The sequence below is a fragment of the Anolis sagrei genome, chromosome 1 (genome assembly GCF_037176765.1).
Source record: "Anolis sagrei isolate rAnoSag1 chromosome 1, rAnoSag1.mat, whole genome shotgun sequence".
Classification (NCBI taxonomy): Eukaryota; Metazoa; Chordata; class Lepidosauria; order Squamata; family Dactyloidae; genus Anolis; species Anolis sagrei.
The window spans coordinates 5383997-5411357 of record NC_090021.1 but is presented as its reverse complement, the minus strand read 5'-3'; the positions used below and the strand labels follow the sequence as shown (position 1 = coordinate 5411357).

Sequence of the window (27361 nt, the reverse complement as noted above, 5' to 3'; positions counted from 1 at the left end):
CAGGCTAAATATATCCATTTTATTCTATTACTAGCTTGGGGACCGGGCACTGCCCGAGTTATTAGAGAAAGTGGGTAATGGCGGTTCTGTATGTCAAGTTTGGTCTTTATTGGTCATTGGATGACGGTTGCATTGTTTTCAGGAAGTGAGTGAAGGTCCTTGAAGTCCCATCATCCATGGTCCAACCTCCTTAGAACTGCAGCAGGATGTAGAGTGGGTCATGGGGGCTCTGTTTGCCAAGTTTGGTCTTGATCAGTCATTGGATGAGGGTCGCAGTGGTTTCAGTAAGTGAGTGAAGGTACTGCAAGTCCCATCATCCATGGTCCAACCTCCTTAGAACTGCAGCAGGATGTAGAGTGGGTCATGGGGGCTCTGTTTGCCAAGTTTGGTCTTGATCAGTCATTGGATGAGGGTCGCAGTGGTTTCAGGAAGTGAGTGAAGGTCCTTGAAGTCCCATCATCCATGGTCCAACCTCCTTAGAACTGCAGCAGGATGTAGAGTGGGTCATGGGGGCTCTGTTTGCCAAGTCTGGTCTTGATCAGTCATTGGATGAGGGTCGCAGTGGTTTCAGTAAGTGAGTGAAGGTACTGCAAGTCCCATCATCCATGGTCCAACCACCTTAGAACTGCAGCAGGATGTAGAGTGGATCATGGGGGCTCTGTTTGCCAAGTCTGGTCTTGATCAGTCATTGGATGAGGGTCGCAGTGGTTTCAGGAAGTGAGTGAAGGTCCTTGAAGTCCCATCATCCATGGTCCAACCTCCTTAGAACTGCAGCAGGATGTAGAGTGGGTCATGGGGGCTCTGTTTGCCAAGTTTGGTCTTGATCAGTCATTGGATGAGGGTCGCAGTGGTTTCAGGAAGTGAGTGAAGGTCCTTGAAGTCCCATCATCCATGGTCCAACCTCCTTAGAACTGCAGCAGGATGTAGAGTGGGTCATGGGGGCTCTGTTTGCCAAGTTTGGTCTTGATCAGTCATTGGATGAGGGTCACAGTGGTTTCAGTAAGTGAGTGAAGGTACTGCAAGTCCCATCATCCATGGTCCAACCCCCTTAGAACTGCAGCAGGATGTAGAGTGGGTCATGGGGGCTCTGTTTGCCAAGTTTGGTCTTGATCAGTCATTGGATGAGGGTCGTAGTGGTTTCAGTAAGTGAGTGAAGTTACTGCAAGTCCCATCATCCATGGTCCAACCCCCTTAGAACTGCAGCAGGATGTAGAGTGGATCATGGGGGCTCTGTTTGCCAAGTCTGGTCTTGATCAGTCATTGGATGAGGGTCGCAGTGGTTTCAGGAAGTGAGTGAAGGTCCTTGAAGTCCCATCATCCATGGTCCAACCTCCTTAGAACTGCAGCAGGATGTAGAGTGGGTCATGGGGGCTCTGTTTGCCAAGTTTGGTCTTGATCAGTCATTGGATGAGGGTCGCAGTGGTTTCAGGAAGTGAGTGAAGGTCCTTGAAGTCCCATCATCCATGGTCCAACCTCCTTAGAACTGCAGCAGGATGTAGAGTGGGTCATGGGGGCTCTGTTTGCCAAGTTTGGTCTTGATCAGTCATTGGATGAGGGTCACAGTGGTTTCAGTAAGTGAGTGAAGGTACTGCAAGTCCCATCATCCATGGTCCAACCCCCTTAGAACTGCAGCAGGATGTAGAGTGGGTCATGGGGGCTCTGTTTGCCAAGTTTGGTCTTGATCAGTCATTGGATGAGGGTCGTAGTGGTTTCAGTAAGTGAGTGAAGTTACTGCAAGTCCCATCATCCATGGTCCAACCCCCTTATAACTGCAGCAGGATGTAGAGTGGGTCATGGGGGCTCTGTTTGCTAAGTTTGGTCTTGATCAGTCATTGGATGAGGGTCGCAGTGGTTTCAGTAAGTGAGTGAAGGTACTGCAAGTCCCATCATCCATGGTCCAACCCCCTTAGAACTTCATCAGGATGTAGAGTGGACCATGAGTACTCTGTGTGCCAAGTTTGGGCCTGGTCTGTGATTTGTAGGGGCTACAATGTTCTGTGGGAAGCGAATCGGGTGAAGGTACTGCATATCCCATCATTTGTGGCCCATCCTGCCCTAAACCACACCAGGTTTAAAGTGGGCCATTGGGCCTCTGTGTGCCAAGTTTGGTCCTGATCCGTCATTGGTGTGGGACACAGTGCTCTAAGGAAGTGAGTTAAACTACTGCAAGTCCCATCATCCATAGTCCATTCTTGCTCAAACTACACCAGAATGTAGAGTGGGTCTTGGGGGGTGGGGGTGGTCTGTGTGCCAGGTCTTGTTCTGTCATTGTTGGGGGCCACAAGGTGTTTTGGACTTCAACTCCAACCATTCCTGACAGCTTCAGGCCCCTTTCCTATTCCCTCTGCTACCTTGGAATGTTGAGGCTGGCCAATCAGAGACCATATGCAAATTGTACCACAGTGGCAGCCAATCAGAAAGCTGCCACATACACCTCCCATCCTTCCTCCGCATACTAACACTGACTTTTATTATATACATAGATAGATAGTTGGATTCAGCCTGATTTTCAATCTATCTTCTATGTATATAACATAAATTATGCCCTCCGCCCATTTCAGTTCCTCCTGCTACAAGGGCTGAGTGTTGGCATAAGCTACAATTCAGCGCGTGGGTTTTTAATCATGCCTTGCGGCTTTTAATGCGGCCCGTTGAAAGCTCATTGCAGCTTGAGGCAAGTTACTTTTTCCAGTGGGTTTTGGCCCAGCGCCGGCCACCTAAGGACAGACACATTTCCAATGCCCCAAATCTATTTGCAAATGCTAAAGACGTCAGAGAGGAAACTGGACCAAGATATATTTAGGATCACTTGGAGGGAACCCCAAAGGCCATCTAGCCCCTGTGCCGGCCACATAAGGACAGACACATTTCCAATGCCCCAAATCTATTTGCACTAACTTGGAGGGAACCCCAAAGGCCATCTAGTCCAGCCCCTGGTGTTTGGGAGAATCCCCAGAAGTTACTATGGACTCCATAAAATTAATGCAGTCTGATTCCACTTTAACACTGTGTGTGGAATCGTGGGAACTGCAATTTGACAAGGTCTTTAGTAAAAATTAGTCTATATAAATAAAAATGTAATGATCGTTTGTGGGATTAACATAACACAAAAACCACTGGACGAATTGGCACCAAATTGACACCTCTCAGACCAACAAGTGACCATCACTCATAAAAACCCTGAAAAACACAGCAGAAGGGACTAAAAGGCCCCAAACCCCAAAAATAAATTACAACACACACGCAAAACCACACATATATACACAAACACACATATATACACACATATATGCATATACACACACAAAACACATACACAGGAAGGAGGGAAGGAGAGAAGAAAGGAAAGAAAAAAGGGTAGAGAAGGAAGGAGGGAGAGAAGAAGGTAGAGAAGAAGGGAAAGAAGGAGGGAAGGAGAGAAAAGGAAAGAAAAGTAAAGAAGGAAGGAGGGAGAGAAGGGAAAGGAGGGAAAGAGAGAAGGAAGGAAAAAATAAGGGTAGAGAAGGAAGGAGGGAAAGAAGGAAGGAAGGAGATAAGGAAAGAAAGAAGGGTAGAGAAAGAAGGAAGGAAGGAAGGAAGGAAGGAAGGAAGGAAGGAAGGAAGGGAGGGAGGGAGGAAGGAGGGAGAGAATGAGGGAAAGAAGGAGAGAAGGAAAGAAAGGTAGAAAAGGAAGGAAGGAAGGAGAGAAAGAGAGAAAGAAAAAGGGAAAGGAGGAGGGAAGCAGAGAAAGAAAGAAAGAAGGGCAGAGAAGGAAAGAGGGAGAGAAGAAGGGGGAAGGAGAGAAAAGGAAAGAAAAGTAGAGAAGGAAGGAGGGAGAGAAGGGAAAGGAGGGAAGGAAGGAAAAAAATAAGGGTAGAGAAGGAAGGAAGGAGAGAAGGAGGGAAGGAGATAAGGAAAGAAAGAAGGTTAGAGAAGGAAGGAAAGAGAGAAAGAGGAAAAGAAGGAGGGAAGGAGAGGAAGAAGGAAAGAAGGGTAGAGAAGGAAAGAAGGAGGGAGAGAATGAAATAAAAAAGTGAAAGAGGGAAAGAAGGAGAGAAGGAATGAAAGAGAGAAAGAGGGAGGGAAGGAAGGAAAGAGACAAGGAAGGATGGAACCAAAGAGCAAAGAAAACAAGAAAAGAAACAGGTAGCGAAGGAAGAAAGAAGAAGGGAAAGAAAAAGAGGGAAGAAAGGAAAGAGGAAGGGAAGGAAGGAGAGAAAGAAAGAAGGAGGGAAGGTTAGCCACAGCAACATATGGCAGGGGACAGCTAGTCTATATAAATAAAAATGTAATGTTCGTTTGTGGGATTAACATAACACAAAAACCACTGGACAAATTGCCGCCAAATTTGGCCACAAGACACCCACTAACCCAAGGAGTGACCATCCCTTCCCACAACAGAGAGGAAAGGCGGGCTATACTTGATTAACTGACCAATCTATCGATTGATTGACACTTACTGAATTGGTGCCAAGGATTTGCAGGTCCGGCTTCTCCGACTCCAGGAGCTTGGCCACCATTTTCAAGAAGCTCTCCACAAAGAGGTTGATGCTCTGGCAATGGCAAGCCATCAGCAGCTGGTCCAAGGCTTCCATGGCGATGCAGACGTAGCTGGAGGAGGAGAAGGGAAGGATCCGAGAGTTGGAAGGGAACCCCAGAGCCCATCTAGTCCAGCCCCCTTCGGCCAGGAAGGAAGGCACAACCCAAGTCCTCCAGAGAAGGAGGTTCCACCAGACACTATTCTACTCAGTTGAAATGGTCCCCCAAAGGCTATCCAGTCCAACCCACTTCAGGAAGAAACAATCCAAGCCCTCCCGACCGGTGGCCATCCGGCCTCCCTTGAAAAACCTTCACTCTACCAGACTCTAAGAGGTGATTGACATTCCTACTCCACTAAGTTGGAAGGTAACCCTAGAGTCCATCCAGTCTAACCATCTAATGCAGCACTGAAGGACACAGTCCAAGCCCTCCTGTCAGATGGCCATCCAGCCTCTCTTGAAAAACCTCCACTCTACCAAACTCTAAGGCAATCGATATTCTTACTGCACTATGTTGGAAGGGACCTCCAGAGGCCCTCCAGTCTAACCATCTAATGTGGCACTGAAGGACACAATCCAAGCCCCCCAGCAAATGGCCGTCCAGCCTCTCTTGAAAAACATAAACTCTACGAGACTCTAAGGCAATCACTATTCCTACTAAACTATGTGTTGGAAGGGACCTCCAGAGGCCATCTGGTCCAACCATTTCCTACCGTACTGAAGGGCACAATCCAAGCCCTCCTGACAGATGGCCATCCAGCATCTCTTGAAAAACCTCCAGACTCTAAGGCAATCGATATTCCTACTCCACTATGCTGGAAGGGACCTCCAGAGGCCATCCGGTCCAACAATTTCCTGCCATACTGAAGGACACAATCCAAGCCCTCCTGACAGATGGCCATCCAGCATCTCTTGAAAAACCTTCACTCTACCAGACTCTAAGGCAATCGATATTCCTACTCCACTATGTTGGAAGGGACCCCCGGAGGCCCTCAAATCTTACCATCTCTCACCTTACTGAAGGACATAATCCAAGCCCTCCCAACAGATGGCCATCCAGACTCTTGGAAAACCTTCACTCTACCAGACGCTAAGGCAATCGACATTCCTACTCCACTAAGTTGGAAGGGACCCCAAGAGGCCATCCAGACTAACCATCTAATGCAGCACTGAAGGGCACAATCCAAGCCCTCTCAACAGATACCCATCCAGCCTCTCTTGAAAAACCTTCACTCTACCAGACTCTAAGGCAATTGATATTTTTACTGCACTATGTTGGAAGGGACCCCCAGAGGCCATCCAGTCTAACAATCTCCTGCTCTCCTGAAGGACACAATACAAGCCCTCCTGACAGATGGCCATCCAGCCTCTCTTGAAAAACCTCCACTCTACTAGATGCTAAGGGAATCGATATTCCTACTCCACTATGTTGGAAGGGACCCCCAGAGGCCACCCAGTCTAACCATTTCCTGCCGTACTGAAGGGCACAATCCAAGCTACCCTGACAGATGGCCATCCAGCATCTCTTGAAAAACCTTCACTCTACCAGACTCTAAGGCAATCTATATTCCTACTCCACTAAGTTGGAAGGGATCCCCAGAGGCCATCCAGTCTAACCATCTCCTGCTGTACTGAAGGACACAATCCAAACCCTCCTGACAGATGGCCATCCAGCCTCTCCTGACAAACGTCCAAAGAAGGAGGCTCCACCAGACTATTCCTTGGCTCGGCTTTTGTCCTCTTTGTGACTCACTACTCCAAAACTCCCTCAATATTGGGAAAGTTTCCCTTTCCTCACTGGTTTTTGAAACACCAGTTCAAAAATTTTAGCCTTTTTAAACTTGGAGAATTCTAGTTTCATCTTGATACTCTCAATTTAGATGGTCAAAATAATAATAATAGAAAAGAAAGCATGGAAAGCAAGAGAAGAAAGAGCTCCACTGAGGGAAAGAAAAGCAAACAAGTCAGCTTGGGCTTCCGCTTAATAAAGGCCCAAGAGACCCAGGCTCTGTTTCCCATTGACGTCAATGGGAGCCACGGGGCAATCGGGGCTTCCTTGGGATCTAAAGTGAGCCGGGAGACAAAGCTAAGAGTGCATCTATTCTACACTGTAGGATTAATGCAGTTTGACACCCCTTATAATTATTTTTACTGTTTGTTTTAATTCTATTTCAATATTTATATGCGTCTGGATTAAATTGTACATTTTTATTTTTTATTAACATTGTTAACTGTGTTGAATTTCTAATTAAGAGAGAAAGAGCAGGATAATAAATAAATAAATAATTTTAAATATATTTTTTACTCGGTTGTTGTAGGGTTTTTCGGGCTATATGGCCATGGTCTAGAGGCATTCCCTCCTGACGTTTCGCCTGCATCTATGGCAAGCATCCTCAGAGGTAGTGAGGTCTGTTGGAAATAGGAAAAATGGTTTATATATCTGTGGAAAGTCCAGGGTGGGACAAAGGACTCTTGTCTGCTGGAGCTAGGTGTGAATGTTTCAACCACCTCAACTGGGCTCTCCAGGCCAATGGAGACTCCACCTCAGACATCAGAAGAGCTGCAAGACTGAGAACAATCCACGAGAGTCAAGATGAAGATCCACCCAGAGGAAAAGTGTTCCTGCCAGACATCAAGGGAACCACTGACCGCAGAGGGAAGCTGATGAGGAAACACAACATACAAACAATCTACAAACCCACCAAGAAAATCCAACAAATGCTCCGTTCAGCAAAGGACAAGAGGGATACTCTCGCTTCTGCAGGAGTCTACCGTATACCATGCAGCTGTGGACAAGTCTCCAGAGGGACCACCAAACGCAGCAGCATTGCCCAACACACGAATCAAGGAACATGAAAGGCACTGCAGACTGATTTAACCAGAAAAATCAGCCATAGCAGAGCACCTGATGAACCAGCCTGTTCACAGCATATTATTTGAGAACACAGAAATGCTGGACCACTCTCACAACCACCATGTCAGACTACACAGAGAAGCCATTGACATCCACAAGCATGTGGACAATTTCAACAGAAAGGAAGAGACCATGAAAATGAACAAAATCTGGCTACCAGTATTAAAAAAAACTCTAAAACTACTACAGCAAAACAGCAGAGAGGAAACAACCAGGCACATCTTAACACCTCTCAACAGAACATTTTCCCAGGCTGAGCCAAGCCTTCAAATGCTAATGAAGGTAGTCAGCTGAAATATTCACACCTAGCTGCAGCAGAGAAGAGCTCTTTGCCCCACCCCAGTCATTCCACAGATATATAAACCCAATTTTCCTGGTTCCAACAGACCTCACTACCTCTGAGGATGCTTGCCATAGATGCAGGAGAAACGTCAGGAGAAATACTTCTAGAACATGGCCCTATAGCCCGAAAAAACCTACAAGAACCTAATGTTTCAACTGACCACCTTGATTAGCATATAATGGCCTGATAGTGCCTAGAGCAAATTTTGTTGAGAGGTGATTAGATGTCCTTGTTTGTCCACCCTGGACATTCCACAGATATATAAACCCATGTTGAGAGGTGATTAGATGTCCTTGTTTGTTTCCTCTCTGTTGTTGTGCTGTTGTAATTTTAAAGTTTTTTAATACTGGTAGCCAGATTTTGTTCATTTTCATTTTCATCTAATTACCTCTCAACAAAAGTTTGCTCTAGGCACTGTCAAGCTCCCGGCTGCTCATTGGAGGGAAGGATACTGGAGACAAAGTTGAAGTCCTTTGGCCACATCATGAGGAGACAGCAAAGCCTAGAGAAGACAATTATGCTGGGGAAAGTGGAAGGCAAAAGGAAGAGGGGTCGACCAAGGGCAAGATGGATGGATGGCATCCTTGAAGTGACTGGACTGACCTTGAAGGAGCTGGGGGTGGTGACGGCTGACAGGGAGCTCTGGCGTGGGCTGGTCCATGAGGTCACGAAGAGTCGGAGACGACTGAACGAATGAACAACAACAACAATAACTGTCAAGCCATTATATGCTAATCAAGGTGGTCAGTTGAAACATTCACACCTAGCTCCAACAGACAAGAGTCCTTTGTCCCAGCCTGGTCATTCCACAGATATATAAACCCTTTTTCCTAGTTCCACCAGACCTCACTACCTCTGAGGATGCTTGCCATAGATGCAGGCGAAACGTCAGGAGAGAATGCCTCTAGAACATGGCCATATAGCCCAAAAAAAACTACAACAACGCAGTGATTTCGGCCATGAAAGCCTTCGACAATACATATTTTTTTACTATCCCATTTTTATTTCTTTATTGGGGCACAATTACCACTGAAATCTTGTATGCAACCTGAAACTTATTCAGAATCCACAGCAGCTGCCTTAAACAATGTTTGGGATTTGACATGAATAAGAAGACGTCATCTGCAAATGTGTTCGCTTAACGTTTTCTGAATTTTTATGCCCTGGATTTCAACACTTTTCCTTATTAATTCTGCTGAAAAGAAGATGCCAATTTTGGAAAAACACCCACAACCCTGCCAGCAGAGCAGCTGCACTTGCAAAAATAAAGGGGGAAGAACAGGAGTCAAAAGGAAGGAAGGGAGCAGAGACGGATATAGATAGAACTGAGGCCACTGCAAAGCTGAGCCAAAAAAAGCCAGCCATGAGATAAGATTGCAGGAGAATAGGATGTGTCTCACAAAGGAGAAAGAGCAGCACTAAATACAGCCTTTTTTTTTGGGGGGGGGGGGTGTTTAAGGCACTGAGTTCAGAGTCCCAGTCTCAGGTTCAAACCACGAGAACACACTTTCTGAATTCTTTTCCCTCTCTTTTTACTACCTACCTTTCTTTCTCCCATTTTCCCTTCCTTCCTGTTTCCTACCGATCTTTCTTTTTCCTTTTCTTCCTTTGGCTCCTTTTCTCACTGTTTCCTACCTACCTTTCTTTCTTCCTTTTCTCCCTCTCTCCTTCCCTTTTTTCCTTCCTTCCTTCCTTCTCCCCCTTCCTCCTTCCCTCTTTTTTCTACCAACCTACCTTGTTATTTTTATCAACTTATACCAGCCTCAGTGTGAATACCTTTGTGGTCAAAGCATTATTCAAGTCAGCTTTTAACAGTCTCTAAGAAAACTATAGTGACACAGAGTGTGTTACTGAACAACCTCTCAATAATACCTCAGCCTGTTTATTATTAATATGGTGGCAGCGGTAATCTTTTGAAGAATCATTTTAAGTTTCTCAATTCCAGTGGTTCCCAGTTCCTAACTTTTAAATAGACGGTTGTTTCAGCAACCATACTCCCTCTATATTTTGGTGAGCTAGTCTGTAGTGGAGGTATATATCGTTATAACTTGGCTGGGCAGCGTTGGGATTTATATTTCCCCGTATATAAATTTAATTTAAAATCTTCTCTACTACTCCTACTGTGTTGTTATAGATGTCTACTATAAGACGAGATTCTTCTATAAAGGGTTTTTTTGCTCTTCTCTAAAAAGTTGTGTTTTCTAATAATTTCTACAATGTAAACGCTTTCCTAGTGAAGAATCTGGGCCTCAAACCCATTTTAGTGGCCCACCGTTGCATTCAATCCAAATTTCCGGGTTGAATTCCTCACCCGTATCGGTGCCGGCTGACATCTCGGATCAACTTCTCCGACAAGTAAGCGCCGATGCGGTCCAGCTTCTCTGGTGCCGAGAGGGCATAGAAGGTCAGCTTTTCCATGTTGGTCTTCACCAAACCGTCCTGAAAAACAAAAGGGAATTTGCAATTTTTGTGTTTCATCCGGGAGAGAAGACGGGACCAGACGGGTGCCACAAAGAGGGTCCTGTCCTGGTCCTTTTTCGGGCTATTGCATATCTTGATCATGACTAGAGCCTTTGGGAGCTGATACAGAAACACCTGGAAGGCTGCAGTTTGAGTCAAGAGAGTGTGTTTTGGATTGCAACACAAGGCTTGTGGATATGATGTCTGGCTTTAAAACACCTTTCCCCAAACTTAGAGCTGCAAATGGTGTTGGGTTGCAAGTCCCATCATCCCCAGTCTGTATTGCATGTGATCAAAAGTGTTGTTCTGTTTAGTCAGGAGAATGGGCTTTGGATCGAGACACAAGGCTTGTGGGTAGGATGTCTGTCTTTAAAACGCCTTTCCCCAATCTCAGAGCTGCAAGTGCTATTGGGTTGCAAGTCCCATCATCCCCAGTCTGTATTGCGTATAGTCAAAAGTGTTGTTCTGTTTAGTCAGGGGAACGGGCTTTGGATTGAGATACAAGGTTTGTGGATAGGATGTCTGGCTTTAAAACACCTTTCTCCAACCTTAGAGCTGCAAGCGCTGTTGGGCTGCAAGTCCCATCATCCCCAGTCTGTATTGCGTATAGTCAAAAGTGTTGTTCTGTTTAGTCAGGGGAACGGGCTTTGGATTGAGATACAAGGTTTGTGGATAGGATGTCTGGCTTTAAAACATCTTTCTCCAACCTTAGAGCTGCAAGTGCTGTTGGGTTGCAAGTCCCATCATCCCCAGTCTGTATTGCGTATAGTCAAAAGTGTTGTTCTGTTTAGTCAGGGGAACGGGCTTTGGATTGAGATACAAGGTTTGTGGATAGGATGTCTGGCTTTAAAACACCTTTCTCCAACCTTAGAGCTGCAAGTGCTGTTGGGTTGCAAGTGCCATCATCCCTAGTCTGCATTGCATGTAATCAAAAGTGTTTGGTTCTTTTCTGGGCTTTGGATTGAGACACAAAGCTTGTGGATAGGATGTCTGGCTTTTAAAACACCTTTCCCCAACCTCAGAGCTGCAAGTACTGTTGGAATGCAAGTCCCATCATCCCCAGTCCACATGGCTGCTATAGTCAGAAGTGATGGGAGCTGTCATTCAGTAACACCTGGGGAGCCAAACTTGGTGAAAAGTTAAGAGCACTGGTTACTATGTAAAAAAAAATTACATGACGTAACACATTATTTGTTCCTGGGTTATAAATGTCATTTCCTAATTGGTTCTACCAAAACAATATAGAATTTCTTTTTATTAAACTTCAAAAACTTTGTCTTTGCAGAAATCCTGCAGCACATTTTGCCTTAGTTTTTCAGTGAATATCTCATCCTAAGAGTCTCAACCAATTCAGCACAGTTTGTAGCAGCCACAAAAACAAAGTTTCTGGAATATCACAACTACTTTCAAAGTAAGTACCACACAATTAAACAGGAAATAATGCTTTCAAACCAGAAACAGAACATTTTAAAATTTTGTTACCTAGTGTTATAGTTGGACCTCTGCATAATAACTATAATTATAGGTAAAGGTAAAAGTTTTCCTCTGACATTAAGTCCAGTCTGGGGGTTGGTTCTCATCTGGGAGTTGGTGCTCATCTCTATTTCTAAGCCAAAGAACCAGCGTTGTCTGTAGACACCTCCAAGGTCATGTGGCCAGCATGACTGCATGGAGTGTCATTACCTTCCTGCCAGAGCAGTATCTATTGATCTACTCACATTTGCAGGTTTAACCCACTGCACCACCAGGGGCTCAACAACAACAACAACAACAACAACAGACTCTGGCTCAAGCCAGTAAAGGTGGTCACAGTGGTGATCAGCACACTGGGTGCAGTGCCTAAAGACCTTGGCCTGCACTTAAAAACAATTGTAACTGACAAAATTACTGTCAGTTGCAAAAGGCCACCCTACTCGGATCTGTACGCATTATTCGCCGATACATCACATAGTCCTAGACATTTCAGAAGTATCCGAGGTGTGATTGAATACAAAAGCCAGCAGAGTGATCTTGTTTGCTGTGTACTAATACTGTTATGTATCAAATGATAATAATAATAATAATAATAATAATAATAATAATGAGGAGGAGGAGGAGAAGGAGGAAAAGGAGAAGGAGGAGGAGGAGGAGGAGGGGGGAGAAGGAGGAGGAGGAGAAGGAGGAGGAGAAGGAGAAGGAGAAGAAGAAGGAGAAGGAGGAGAAGGAGAAGGAGGAGAAGGAGAAGGAGGAGGAGAAGGAGAAGGAGAAGGAGAAGGAGAAGGAGGAGAAGGAGAAGGAGGAAAAGGAGGAGAAGGAGGAGGAGAAGGAGAAGGAGGAGAAGGAGGAGAAGGAGAAGGAGAAGGAGAAGGAAGAGAAGGAGAAGGAGGAGAAGGAGGAGAAGGAGGAGGAGGAGGAGGAGGAGGAGGAGAAGGAAGAGAAGGAGAAGGAGGAGAAGGAGGAGGAGGAGAAGGAGGAGGAGGAGAAGGAGGAGAAGGAAGAGAAGGAGGAGTAGGAGGAGAAGGAGGAGAAGGAGGCAGAGAAGGAGGAGAAGGAAGAGAAGGAGAAGGTGAAGGAGGAGAAGGAAGAGAAGGAGAAGGAGAAGGAGGAGGAGGAGGAGGAGGAGGAGGAGGAAAAGAAGGAGAAAGAGGAGAAGGAGAAGGAGGAGAAGTAGAAGGAGAAGGAGGAGAAGGAGGAGGAGAAGGAGGAGGAGAAGGAGGAGAAGGAGAAAAAGGAGAAGGAGAAGGAGGAGGACGAGGAGAAGGAGAAGGAGAAGGAGAAGGAGAAGAGGATTTAAAGAGCGAACTGCAAAAACTCTGGTGCAAGCCAGGCAAGGTGGTCCCAGTGGTGGTCAGCACACTGGGTGCTGTGCCTAAAGACCTTGGCCTGCACTTAAACACAATTGGTGCTGACAAAATTACCATCTGCCAGCTGCAAAAGGCCACTTTACTGGGATCTGTACGCATTATTCGTCAATACATCACACAGTCCTAGACACTTGGGAAGTGTTTGACGTGTGATTCAATACAACAACAGCCAGCAGAGTGATCTTGTACTCATCATCATCATCTTTATGTTTAACCCGCCCTCTCTCCCTGAAGGGACTCAGGGCGGCTTCCAAAAACGAAAATGGCAAACATTCCATGTACCCACAGATTTGGCATCCCTGGATTCCAAGGCCCTTTGAAGGCAACCATAGGGCAGGTGTGGCCCTCCATGAAAGTGAGTTTGACACCCCCGAGTCAGCAGCCTTTGAACAAAAAAGATTCATTTCATACCTCTGGGTCTTCAGGGAAAATGTTGTCCACCAGCCTCTTGTAACGGGGACGCAGTGCTCCGCAGCAGCCGCAAACACCTGGAAGAGAAAAGGAGACGCTCCATTCAGAGACCCAGATGCATTTACTTTAAAGGGAAAGCAATGGCATTTCCACATTCACCATCAAAACATAATAATTATTTTTTCCAAGCAAGAAGAGTACCTGAATCGACCCAACGGACATATATTATTTCACAGAATCATAGCATCCTAGAATTGGAAGAGACCACAAGGTCCATCCAGTTTAAATCCCTTCTGTTGGGTAGGAAGACACAATCAAAAACCTCCCAACAGATGGCCATCTAGGCTCTGTTTAGAAACACTGGAGACTTCTGGGTTGTTGTAGGTTTTTTCGGGCTATATGGCCATGTTCTAAAGGCATTTTCTCCTGACGTTTCACCTGCAACTATGGCAAGCATCCTCAGAGGTAGTGAGGATGCTTGCCATAGATGCAGGCGAAACGTCAGGAGAAAATGCCTCTAGAACATGGCCATATAGCCCGAAAAAAACCTACAACAACCCAATGATTCCGGCCGTGAAAGCCTTCGACAATACATTGGAGACTTCACTGGACTCTTGAGGCACTGTATTCCTCTAGAGATGGAAGGGGTCCCAAAGGTCATCCAGTCCAACCCCCTTGTTCCAAGCAGGAAGACACAATCAAAACCCTCTTGACAGATGACCATCCATTTATCTCTGGCTCTGTTCACATCAAGTGTTGCTCAGGATGTAGGGAAGTAGGGAAGGCTAAAATGGCAATGCTAAAAAATGAAAAATTATAGAATCCACAAACTTCGATTTTGTGGCTGCCAAAAACTAGGTGGAATTGGTTGAGACTCGATGATGACGTATTCATAGAATCATAGAATTGGAAGGGACCTCATGGGCCATCCAGTCCAACCCCATTCTGCCAAGAAGCAGGAAAATTCAAAGCAACCCCAACAGATGGCCATCCAGCCTGCGTTTAAAAGCTTCCAAAGAAGGAGCCTCCACCACACTCCGGGGCAGAGAGTTCCACTGCTGAACAACTCTCACAATCAGGAAGTTCTTCCTAATGTTCAGATGGAATCTCCTTTCTTGTAGTTTGAAGCCATTGCAGAGAGTTCCACTGCTGAACAACTCTCACAATCAGGAAGTTCTTCCTAATGTTCAGATGGAATCTCCTTTCTTGTAGTTTGAAGCCATTGCAGAGAGTTCCACTGCTGAACAACTCTCACAATCAGGAAGTTCTTCCTAATGTTCAGATGGAATCTCCTTTCTTGTAGTTTGAAGCCATTGCGTCCTAGTCTCCAGGGAGGCAGAAAACAAGTTCGCTCCCTCCTCCCTATGACTTCCTCTCATGTATTTATACATGGCGTAATCACATCTGATCAAATCAATCAACTCCTAATGGGAGAGGTGGCCGTTTGCCTGCCCTGTGTGCATCTCCCATACAGGGCAGGCAAACCATTACTCCTGGGGGAGGGGATTAATCCCCCCCCCCCCCGGAGGTGCTGAAGGAGGTGGTCAGGTGGTCGAGGAAGACCACAGGCATTCACACACAGATGAGCAGTCACTCATGGGGGGTGGGGTGGGGGAGAAACAAACAAACAGTAATAAATGAAAAATTCAATTTTTCATATTAAGAGAGGTCTGCTCAAGGTAGACCTCAGGAGATAGATTTAAATTTTCCAAAAGAATCCTTGACACATGCAGCAATTTTTTTTCTGCTTGTAATATTCCTTTTTAAAAAATATTTATTTTATTATTTAATTTAATTTTATTATTTATTATTTTTTTATTTTAATTTTTTATTTTTATTATAATTTTATTTTTTAATTTTTTATTGATTTTATTTTTCTCCTTGTAATATTCCTTATTGGATTACTGAAATTACTAAAAACAAAATTGCCCATAACACATGGATGGTCAAAACACTTGGAAATTTACTATGCTGATAGAGGAGGAGGGTGACTAAAATGATCAAGGGTCTGGAGAACAAACCCTATGAGGAGCGGCTTAAGGAGCTGGGCATGTTTAGCCTGAAGAAGAGAAGGCTGAGAGGAGATATGATGGCCATGTATAAGTATGAAATGCAAAGATACAGAATGGGGGACAATGCCTGGCTCGAGAGCAGTACGTGTGAAAAAGATCTTGGGGTCCTCGTGGACAACAAGTTAAACATGAGCCAACAATGTGATGTGGCAGCAAAAAAAGCCAATGGGATTTTGGCCTCATCAATAGGAGCCTAGTGTCTAGATTTAAGGAAGTAATGCTACCCCTCTATTCTGCTTTAGTTAGACCACATCTGGAATATTGTGTCCAATTCTGGGCACCACAATTCAAGAGAGATATTGACAAGCTGGAATGTGTCCAGAGAAGGGCGACTAAAATGATCAAGGGTCTGGAGAACAAGCCCTATGAGGAGCGGCTTAGGGAACTGGGCATGTTTAGCCTGAAGAAGAGAAGGCTGAGAGGAGATATGATAGCCATGTATAAATATGTGAGAGGAAGCCACAGGGAGGAGGGAGCAAGCTTGTTTTCTGCTTCCTTGGAGACTAGGACGCGGAACAATGGCTTCAAACTACAAGAGAGGAGATTCCATCTGAGCATTAGGAAGAACTTCCTGACTGTGAGAGCCGTTCAGCAGTGGAACTCTCTGCCCCGGAGTGTGGTGGAGGCTCCCTCTTTGGAAGCTTTTAAGCAGAGGCTGGATGGCCATCTGTCAGGGGTGATTTGAATTCAATATTCCTGCTTCTTGGCAGAATGGGGTTGGACTGGATGGCCCATGAGGTCTCTTCCAACTCTTTGATTCTATGATTCTATGAAGCCACAGGGAGGAGGAGGGAGCAAGCTTGTTTTCTGCTTCCCTGGAGACTAGGACGCAATGGAACAATGGCTTCAAACTACAAGAGAGGAGATTCCATCTGAACATGAGGAAGAACTTCTTGACTGTGAGAGCCGTTCAGCAGTGGAACTCTCTGCCCCGGAGTGTGGTGGAGGCTCCTTCTTTGGAAGCTTTTAAACAGAGGCTGGATGGCCATCTGTCAGGGGTGGTTTGAATGCAATATTCCTGCTTCTTGGCAGAATGGGATTGGACTGGATGGCCCATGGGGTCTCTTCCAACTCTTTGATTCTATGATTCTATGATGTTTTCTAATACTCTGGCAAGTTTTATCAGTAACAGTCAAAACCTGAGGAGAGGGAAGCTCCAGATGTTTTCCCTGTCCCGTTTGCATTTTTTTTCGCATAACGCGCAATTGCGTCCACCATTAACGAAGCGATCCGGATATTTCGGATATTATCCGAAATTTTTTAAACAAAAATTTCGGAAATCCTATCGGAATCGAAACGCCAGCACCCCTATATCCGAAACGAGTTTAGAAACATTTTTTCCTTGATCAACCAAGCCTAATGGCTATCATGTCTCCTCTCAGCCTTCTCTTCTTCAGGCTAAACATGCCCAGCTCTTTAAGCCACTCCTCATAGGGCTTGTTCTCCAGACCCTTGATCATTTTAGTCGCCCTCCTCTGGACACATTGCAGCTTGTCAATATCTCTAATTGAACACTTTATATTATAGCTAAAAACATGAAAACTCAGCACACATACAGTGAGCTACAAATAACCAATGACACTTTCTACCCTATATAAACATCTCAAAGAACTGGGTATGTCTTCGAATTGCAGGAGATCTTTAATATATACTGTACTAGCCGCTCCCTGCCACGCGTTGCTGTGGCCCAGTCTGGTGATCTCAAAAATAAAGTAATGAGAAAGTTTTGGTTTCTTATATATGTAATGTCTTTATACTTGTGGGTAAACAGTATTTCTTGCTGTTTCTTTGTCAGTGTTGATGTGGAGGTTGTCTGGTTTGCCCATTCTGGAACATGCAACATATCATTGTCCTTTTTAGGGGTCCCTTTCAAATCTATCATACTATATCTGTGTGTGTGTAAATCATATATATCTATCAATATCTGTGGCTGGATGGCTCTTTGTCAGGAGGGCTTTGATTATGTTTTCTTGCCCTGGGAGTTGGATTGCATGGCCTTAAATATTCTCTGTTGGTCATGTGGGTTCTGTGTGGGAAGTTTGCCCCAATTCTGTCATTGGTGGGCTTCAGAATGCTCCTTGATTATAGGTGAACTATAAATCCCAGTAACTACAACTCCCAAATGTCAAGGTCTGTTTCCCTCAAACTCCATCTGTGTTTATATTTTGGCATATTGAGTATTCGTGCCAAGTTTGGTCCAGATCCATCCTTGTTTGAGTCCACACTGCTCTCTAGATGTAGGTGAACTACAACTCCAAAACTGAAGGTCAATGCCCACCAAACCCTTGTAGTGTTTTCTGTTGGTCATGGGAGTCCTATGTGCCAAGTTTGGTTCTATTCCATCGTTGGTGGAATCCAGAATGCTCTTTGATTATAGGTGAACTATATATCCCAGCAACTACAACTCCCAAATGACAAAATCATAATTTTTTGAGTGATGGTCACTCCTTGTGTTGTGAGACGTTTTGTTGCCAAATTTGGTGTGATTTCGTTCATTGGTTCTTTTGTTTTTAGGGTACTTATTACACACAGAGCATTTAGATAGATAGATAGATAGATAGATAGATAGATAGATAGAGATTGATCAATTGATCTTCTTACTGTAGCTGGTACTGAAAACAGTGTGTCCCTTACGATCAATGGTGTCCTCAAATCAAAGCAACACAGTGATGTGGGCACGCCTATTAGTGTTATATTTATGTCTCAGCTTTTATCTCAATCGAGATGCAGAGAAATGTCAACGCACCACCCGACAAATCCCTATTTTGAGCTGGGCTTCAAGCTGGGAGTACTGGGAGGTGGGGAGAGAGATATTTCTGGCGCAGCCATTTTTAGCAGGTAGATTTATCCCCGTCCCCCTTGAGACAGACGGGGAGAGGATGATTCATAGGAGTCGGGCAAAAAAGAGGCCAAACACCCCCACAGTGTTTTGCAAGTGAGGAAACAAGGCCCGCAAATGAGGACTCCATCCGTCAAACTGGGGAGAAGTAGAGCAGACCAAGTACCAGGAGAAAGGGCCCTTGGGTGCATCCATTTAGAGCCGCTGGGATCATTGTTGGTGCTTTTATTTCACTTGGAGGAGCATCAACAGCAGGCATGAGCAAACTTTAGTCCTCCGGGTGTTTTGGATTTCAATTCCCACAATTCCTAACAGTCAATATGTTCAGAATTGTGGGAGTTGAAGTCCAAAACACCTGGAGTGCTGAAGTTTACCTATGTCTGATCTACACTATTGTTAAGTGATTCCACCTCTGCAAGAACCGTGGGTTTGGGGCTTGGTGTGCCAAGCTCCAAAGACCAAATAAGATAGTAATCTTGTCAGCGCCGATTGTGTTCAAGTCCAGGCCAAGGTCTTTAGGTCTATGAATACTTTTAGGTCAACTGAAACATTCACACCTAGCTCCAGCAGACAAAAGTCTTTTGTCCCACCCTGGTCATTCCACAGATATATAAACCCTTTTTCTTACTTCCAACAGACTTCACTACCTCTGAGGATGCTTGCCATAGATGCAGGCGAAACGTCAGGAGAAAATGCCTCTAGACCATGGCCATATAGCCCGAAAAAACCTACAACAACCCAGTGATTCCGGCCATGAAAGCCTTCGACAATACATTATTATTATTATTATTATTATTATTATTCAGGAAATAAAGCCCGACTGCTCATTGTAGGGAAGAATAGTAGTAGAAGTACCTTGGCCACATCATGAGAAGAAAGGAAATCTTAGAGAAGACAATGATGCTGGGGGAAATGGAAGGAAAAAGGAAGAGGGGCCAACCAAGGGCAAAGGGGATGGATGGTATCCTGGAAGTGACTGGATTGACCTTGAAGGAGCTGGGGGTGGTGACGGCCCACAGGGAGCTCTGGCGTGGGCTGGTCCATGTGGTCACGAGTATAGAATCATAGAATCCTAGAATCAAAGAGTTGGAAGAGACCTCATGGGCCATCCAGTCCAACCCCATTCTGCCAAGAAGCAGGAATATTGCATTCAAATCACCCCCGACAGATGGCCATCCAGCCTCTGTTTCAAAGCTTCCAAAGAAGGAGCCTCCACCACACTCCGGGGCAGAGAGTTCCACTGCTGAACAGCTCTCACAGTCAGGGAGTTCTTCCTCATGTTCAGATGGAATCTCCTCTCTTGTAGTTTGAAGCCATTGTTCCATTGCGTCCTAGTCTCCAAGGAAGCAGAAAACAAGCTTGCTCCCTCCTCCTCCCTGTGGCTTCCTCTCACATATTTATACATGGCTATCATATCTCCTCTCAGCCTTCTCTTCTGAAGGCTAAACATGCCCAGCTCCTTAAGCCACTCCTCATAGGGCTTGTTCTCCAGACCCTTGATCATTTTAGTCGCCCTCTTTCTCTGGACACATTCCAGCTTGTCAATATCTCTCTTGAATTGTGGTGCCCAGAATTGGACACAATATTCCAGGTGTGGTCTAACCAAAGCGGAATAGAGGGGTAGTCGGAAACGACTGAAGAACAAAATTTTGGAGAGGCACCAGTCCTCTTGGGCAGAGGAGGCAAAAGTCCTTGTGTCACTATAACTCCACTCAATGGGTTTAAGCAGGGATCCCTTGAGGCCGGATGCTTGCCACCTTCATCTGCTATTGACCGCTTGATTATCTTCCCTGCAGTAAATTGGTACAACGCTACAATTCCCAGCCCTACGTCTCCTTCCTTCAAAATGAGATATTGATTTTTTCCTCTCTGTCGACGCCCCAAGCGCCTTGAATCCGACTCCTTAATGAAACCCTTGCTTTCCGTTCGTGCCGATGTCTGCCTCTTATGATCTCTTAAAGCCTCTCTAATATCCTCATTATCTCGGATTTCTGACTCGTGGGAGCTTATCCTGCTTCTAATTCAATGACACAGTACAAAACCCCACCATCCACAGTTTCATTTATCCACGTCTGAACAAGTTTGCCATCACTAGGCATTTCTTAAGTCCTGCAGAACAATTCTATGGTACGTTTTGGCCAAAATTCCTTTCTTTTCAATAGGATCCAATGTTATTCATGGTTTTGTTTATCCACATCCAGCAAAATATGTCCCATGTATTATCGAAGGCTTTCATGGCTGGAATCACTGGGTTGTTGTAGGTTTTTTTGGGCTATATGGCCATGCTCTAGAGGCATTCTCTCCTGACGTTTCGCCTGCATCTATGCCATAGATGCAGGCGAAACGTCAGGAGAGAATGCCTCTAGACCAGGCATGGGGAACCTTCGGCCCTCCAGGTGTGGTGGACTTCAACTCCCACAATTCCTTGAGGCTCGGCATTTGGCCCAAAGGCTTACCTTGGCCCAAGGAATTGTGGGAGTTGAAGTCCACCACACCTGGAGGGCCGAAGGTTCCCGAGCCCTGCTCTAGACCATGGCCATATAGCCCGAAAAAACCTACAACAACCCAAAATATGTCCCCTTTATTATATTTCCTAGATTCTCCAATACAACCTTATGGTCCTTCACTTCAATACACTTCAATACACTTCAATTCACTTCAATACAATGGTATGGTTGCTGATGACACGATAAATAAATACTTCAATACACATCTCACCACACTTAAACGGTAGATGTGGCTCTTAAAGAGACATCCGAATTATCACGGGGTGTCCGCGCCCTACACCACTGGAGAAATTACACTGCTTAGCCGGTATCTCACCACCTGACATCCGCCGGGAAGTAGCAGCCAATAGTGAAAGGATCAAGGCAGAGACATCTCCAGCCCATCCCCTGTTTGGATATCAGCCAGCATGTCAACGACTTAAATCAAGAAATAGTTTTCGAAGATCTACAGAGACACTCGCTGGAACACCTCAGCAAACGAGAGTCCAAAAGTGGCAGGCTCAAACTCAGTACCTCAATCAATGGCTGATACCAAATGAGAGCCTCTCCCCTGGGCACACAGAAGACTAGATGACTTGGAAAGTGCTGAACAGACTGCGCTCTGGCACCACGAGATGCAGAGCCAATTTTAAGAAATAGGGCCACAAAGTGGAATCCACGACATGCGAGTGCGGAGAAGAGCAAACCACTGACCACCTGCTGCAATGCAACCTGTGCCCTGCCCCATGCACAATGGAGGACCTTCTTGCGGCAACACCAGAGGCACTCCAAGTGGCCAGATACTGGTCAAAGGACATTTAATCAACTACCAAGCTTGCAAACTTTATGTTTTGTTTGTTTGTTTGTTAAAAATGCAGTACAACTGTTTGGTTTGCTCCTGACATGATAAATAAATAAATTCGCTTCAATATGGTTCACTATTACCCATATTTTTATGTGAAACCTAGGGAAATATTTCTCCAAGGCCCCATTCAGCATACCTTATGGATCTGTAAGAAATCAGGACCCAATGAGGTTGCTATATTTAAATCAATGGTGACACATAAATGGGCCAGACAGTGTGACCTTTGGGGGACCATCTCCCAATAATTTCCCCCCACTCTTTTGCAATGAAATCCCACGGTTCAGCAGATGGTATTTCAAAGTATGCAAAGCAGAGGTGAGAGATCGTGAGGTTTTAGAGTACTTTTAGAATCATACGGGGATTGAATGGAAAGTAATGCCTCCACCTTTGTAACTCTTCAACAGACGGCAGTACTGGTATGCGGCAGGTACTGGCTTGTTCAGTAGACTCTCCTCTACAGTTCAATTTTGGCGGGAAGCCTTAGCATTGAACAGTTGTGTTGTTAAAGTGGAAAGTATGGAACCCTGCGCAGACGGTCGGTCAATGCGACTTAAGCAACGTGCAGTCATTGAATTCTTGACAGCAGAAGGTGTCACTCCTTCATCAGGAGATTCATCAGAGAATGCAAGCTGTTTATGGTGATTGTGTTGATGTGAGTACTGTGCATAATTGGATGAGTTAGTTTAAAGATGTTGAGGTGGGAACATCTGACTTGTGTGGCAAACAAAGAGTTGGACGTCCTGTGACAGCAACCACCTAGTTTCACAAGCAAAAGGTTGACAGATTGATTCAGGACGATCGTCGTATTACTCAGAGAGAAATTTCAAACATAATCAGCATTTCACAAGAATGTGTGGGTCACATTATTGCTTTGCTTGGCTATCAGAAGATCTGTGCACGGTGGGTTGCGGAAACAGAGTGTCGACTTCTTCTGCAACGGCTTCAGAAAACTTGTTCATTGCTGGCAGAAATGTATCCAATTGCCTGGTGATTGTGTGGAAAAGTGATCAGTGGGAGTTAAAGAGCATGTTCTAAGGATTATTTCTGCGTTTGATTTATTAAAATTTTCCCATCCAAACCCAAGTAACAAAGGTGGAGGCATTATTTTTCATTCAACCCTCATAGAATCATAGTTGGAAGAGCCCTCATGGGCCATCCAGTCCAACCCTCTGCCAAGAAGCAGGAGAATCGAATTCAACTATAGTTTTATCTAACTACTAGCTGTCCCCTGCCACGGATTGCTGTGGCCTATTGTGTTGATCTGGAAAATAATGTAATGAGAAAGTGTTGATTTCTAATATATGTAATTTCTTTGTGCTTGTGGGTGAACAGTATTTCTTGCTGTTTCTTTGTAAGTGTTGGTGTGGAGAGTGTCTGGTTTGCCCACCCTGGAACATGCAACATATAATTGTCCTTCTTTAGGGGTCCCTTTCAAATCTATGATACTATACCTCTGTGTGTGTGTGAATCATATCTATCTATCCATCCATCTATCTATTTATCTATATTTATGGCTGGATGGCTCTTTGTCAGGAGGGCTTTGATTACGTTTTCTTGCCCTGGTGAAGGGAGTTGGACTGGTTGGCCTTAAGTATTTTCTGTTGGTCATGGGGGTTCTGTGTGGGAAGTTTGCCCCAATTCTGTCGTTGGTGCTCTTTGATTGTAGGTGAACTGTGAATCCCAGTGACTACAAATTCCAAATGTCAAGGTCTATTTCCCCCAAACTCCATCTGTGTTCACATTTGGGCATATTGAGTATTCCTGTCAAGTTTGGTCCAGATCCATCATTGTTTGAGTCCACAGTGTTCTCTGGATGGAGGTGGACTACAATTCCAGAATTCAAGGTCAATGCCCACCAAACCCTTCCAGTATTTTCTGTTGGTCATGGGAGTCCTGGGTGCCAAGTTTGGTTCTATTCCATTGTTGATGGAGTTCAGAATGCTCTTTGATTGTAGGTGAACTATAAATCCCAGCAACTACAACTCCCAAATGATAAAATCACATTTTTTTGAGTGATGGTCACTCCTTGGGTTGTGAGACGTTTTGTTGCCAAATTTGGTGTGATTTCGTTCATTGCTTCTTTTTGTTTTTAAGCTACTCACTATGCATAGAGCATTTTTATATCTATAGATTATTATGTAGTCACTTATATTCAAAGTTCTTTTGTTTACGTCTTCAGTAATATTGAGGAAGGCGCATCAAGCCAACCCTGACCAGGACTGCCTTCCACCTGGAAACCGATGTCCTCACTGTGGGAGAACATGGAGGTCAAGAATAGGGTTCCACAGCCACCTATGGAACCAGAGGGTGCTCTGGGCGAACCCAGAGGGTGCTCACCAATGCTTCCTCTTCATCTTGGAAAGAAGTGACAAGTGGAGTGCCGCAGGGTTCCGTCAGTGACAAATGTTCAACAGTGACAAAAGTTCAACAGTGACAAATGCAAGATACTCCACTTTGGCAGGAAAAACGAAATGCAAAGATACAGAATGGGGGACGAGGCCTGGCTCGAGAGCAGTACGTGTGAGAAAGATCTTGTAGTCCTCGTGGACAACAAGTTAAACATGAGCCAACAATGTGATGTGGCGGCAAAAAAAGCCAATGGGATTTTGGCCTGCATCAATAGGAGCATAGTGTCTAGATCTAAGGAAGTAATGCTCCCCATGCTCTATTCCGCTTTGGTTAGACCACACCTGGAATATTGTGTCCAATTCTGGGCACCACAATTCAAGAGAGATATTGACAAGCTGGAATGTGTCCAGAGGAGGGCGACTAAAATGATCAAGGGTCTGGAGAACAAGCCCTATGAGGAGCGGCTTAAGGAGCTGGGCATGTTTAGCCTGAAGAAGAGAAGGCTGAGAGGAGATATGATAGCCATGTATAAATATGTGAGAGGAAGCCACAGGGAGGCGGAGGGAGCAAGCTTGTTTTCTGCTTCCTTGGAGACTAGGACGCGGAACAATGACTTCAAACTACAAGAGAGGAGATTCCATCTGAACACGAGGAAGAGCTTCCTGACTGTGAGAGCCGTTCAGCAGTGGAACTCTCTGCCCCGGAGTGTAGTGGAGGCTCCTTCTTTGGAAGCTTTTAAACAGGGGCTGGATGGTCATCTGTCAGGGGTGATTTGAATGCAATATTCCTGCTTCTTGGCAGAATGGGGTTGGACTGGATGGCCCAGGAGGTCTCTTCCAACTCTTTGATTCTATGATTCTATGACCCACCACCAAGACACTACACTTGGAGGACCATCATCCTTGGGCTACGAGGGATCACCTAAGCTAAGCTGCAGCTAAAAGGCCAATGCGATTCTATGCAGCATCAGTTGGGGTGCAGTGTCCAGACTGAGGGAAGCCATGGTCTCCCTGTCCTCTCCTTTGGCTATAGACTTCTTCACCTGGAATAATAACCCTGCCTCCAGTTCTGGGCAAAGCAATTCAAGAAGGAGATGGACAAGGGGTTCTGAGAAGGGTGGCCAAAATGGTCCAAGGGATTCAAAGGAAACTACAAATCCCTGTGCAGGATTGCTGCAGATATGGATAAGGGAGTGAAGGTACAGAGACTTTGGTCGGGAAAGAGAGCAGACAGAAAGCAAGCAAGGAAGGAGGCAGAGGTTGGTTTGGCACCTTTCCAACGATCCTGCCAATTTGCATATTAACGAGAGCGGGCCTTTTATCTCCTTCTCTCCGTGTTCAACACGTTTTGCAAACATTAACTAATTAATCTTCGCAATACAGCGCCCTCTTTCTTGAAGTAATTGAACCAATCTACCATTTCCCTTCGTTTTATTTTTAATTCTAGAAATTGGGGGAGAGGAGAGAATTGCTGAGGTTTGTTTCAGTGCTATGGGAATCCTGGGATTTGTTGTTTGGGGAGGGCACGAGCACCTTTTTGGCAGGGAAGGTTAAAGACCCTGTGAAACTACAACTCCCAGGGATCCATAGCATTGCACCATTAGCAGTTAAAATGGTATCAAATTGCATTAATTCTGCAGTATTGTAAGGGATCACAGGTTTAGGGTGCAATTGGTTCATGTAAGACACCATTTAATCAAGCTGATCAACATGATACAGACAGAAACACTTCTGTTTGTGCTTTCAAAGACTGCCGCGCCTCTCCTCTGTTTCTGCTGACTTTTATACTCAAGTAAACAAGAATTTATTTATTTATTTGTCATGGAAAGTACTCTCTTTCCAGCCCCTCTCCCTTGACCTTTTGATGGAAAGGAGCTTCTTGTACCTGCAGACTCTGTGCTTAACCACAACCTTTGAACTTAAACACAACACAACTACTTCCTATATAGACTTGAACTTTGTATGATCTCTACATGTCACATCTTGTTTCTTAAAAACATTTTCTTCCGTGTTGCTCCTTTTCTACAGAGAAAGGATATATTTCTCTTTTGCTGTTAATTTCATTCAAAGCCCCTTGCTTAGCATTTGCAAATTTCACTCAAAGACCCTTTCAGTATCACCACACCCAAAGCCAAAAATCACCTCCTGTTTCAAACGACAGTAATGCCTTTCTACGCTATTTTGCTCTCTTTTCTTTTAATTCCTCGTTTTTCTTTGGCCTGAGTTTGCAACACCTTTTCCGCTGCTGAATGCAACTCAACAGAATTCAGTTTGCAGAAATAAACGTAAACCAAAAATAAAGGCGGAAGGAAGAGAGAGAGACTGGGGCATTTTAAAAGCAGCTGAAAAAGTGGGAATGAATTGGAATAGCATAGCAAATCAAAACAGTTGGAAGGGCATGCATTTGAAATAAATGACACTATAGATCAGTGTTTCTCAACCTGGGGATTGGGACACCTGGGGGGGGGGGTCATGAGGGGGTGTCAGGGGGGTCACCAAAAACCATAGAAAACATATATTTCCTTTTTTTGTGCTTGCATGCTTTATTGCAAAATACAGACATATATTTCTGAAGGAACCCCTTTGGCAGAGAAGGCATGAGCACCAGGACTGTGACAAAGCTGGCTGAGCGTCAGCTGCATTAAGCTCACTTCTGACCAAAAGGTCATGAGTTCAAAGCCAACCTGGGTCGGAGTGAGCTTCCAACCAATTGTGTAGCTTGTTGTCGACCTTTACAACCAGAAAGACAGTTGCATCTGTACCACCTATGTGTGGGGAGGCTAATTTAACTACTTTATGAGGTCATTAAAATTTAACTACTTTACAAGGTCCAGCAAAGCATCTGGGGAATGCGGAAGTACTTCATCAGTGTCACAGATGGATGATGAAAGCATCCTTGGTGGTGTTCAGAATGCTCTCTGATTGTAGGTGAACTATGAATCCCAGTGACTACAACTCCCAAATGTCAAGGTCTATTTTGCCCCAAACTCCACCAGTTTCCGCATTTGGACATATTGAGTATTGGTGCCAAGTTTGGTTCAGATCCATCACTGTTTGAATCCTTAAGAGCTCTCTGGATGTAGGTGAACTACAACTCCCAAACTCAAGGTCAATGCCCGCCAAACCCTTGCAGTATTTTCTCTTGGTCATAGAATCATAGAATCAAAGAGTTGGAAGAGACCTCATGGGCCATCCAGTCCAACCCCATTCTGCCAAGAAGCAGGAATATTGCATTCAAATCACCCCTGACAGATGGCCATCCA

The 27361-nt window shown here is 45.0% G+C and overlaps 1 protein-coding gene across 4 annotated transcripts in view; it reads right to left on the bottom strand.

The window, feature by feature from the left end:
- Positions 1–27361, bottom strand: part of EFR3B (EFR3 homolog B) — a 148939-nt gene that overhangs the window by 60984 nt on the left and 60594 nt on the right. For all 4 annotated transcript variants that reach the window (XM_060754713.2, XM_060754712.2, XM_060754714.2 and 1 more), the window contains exons 2-4: positions 13489–13565; positions 10086–10213; positions 4440–4590 (exon numbers count right to left, since the gene is read on the bottom strand). In XM_060754713.2, the coding sequence (XP_060610696.2) occupies positions 4440–4590; positions 10086–10213; positions 13489–13565 (356 nt within the window). The remainder of the gene's footprint in view (positions 1–4439; positions 4591–10085; positions 10214–13488; positions 13566–27361) is intronic.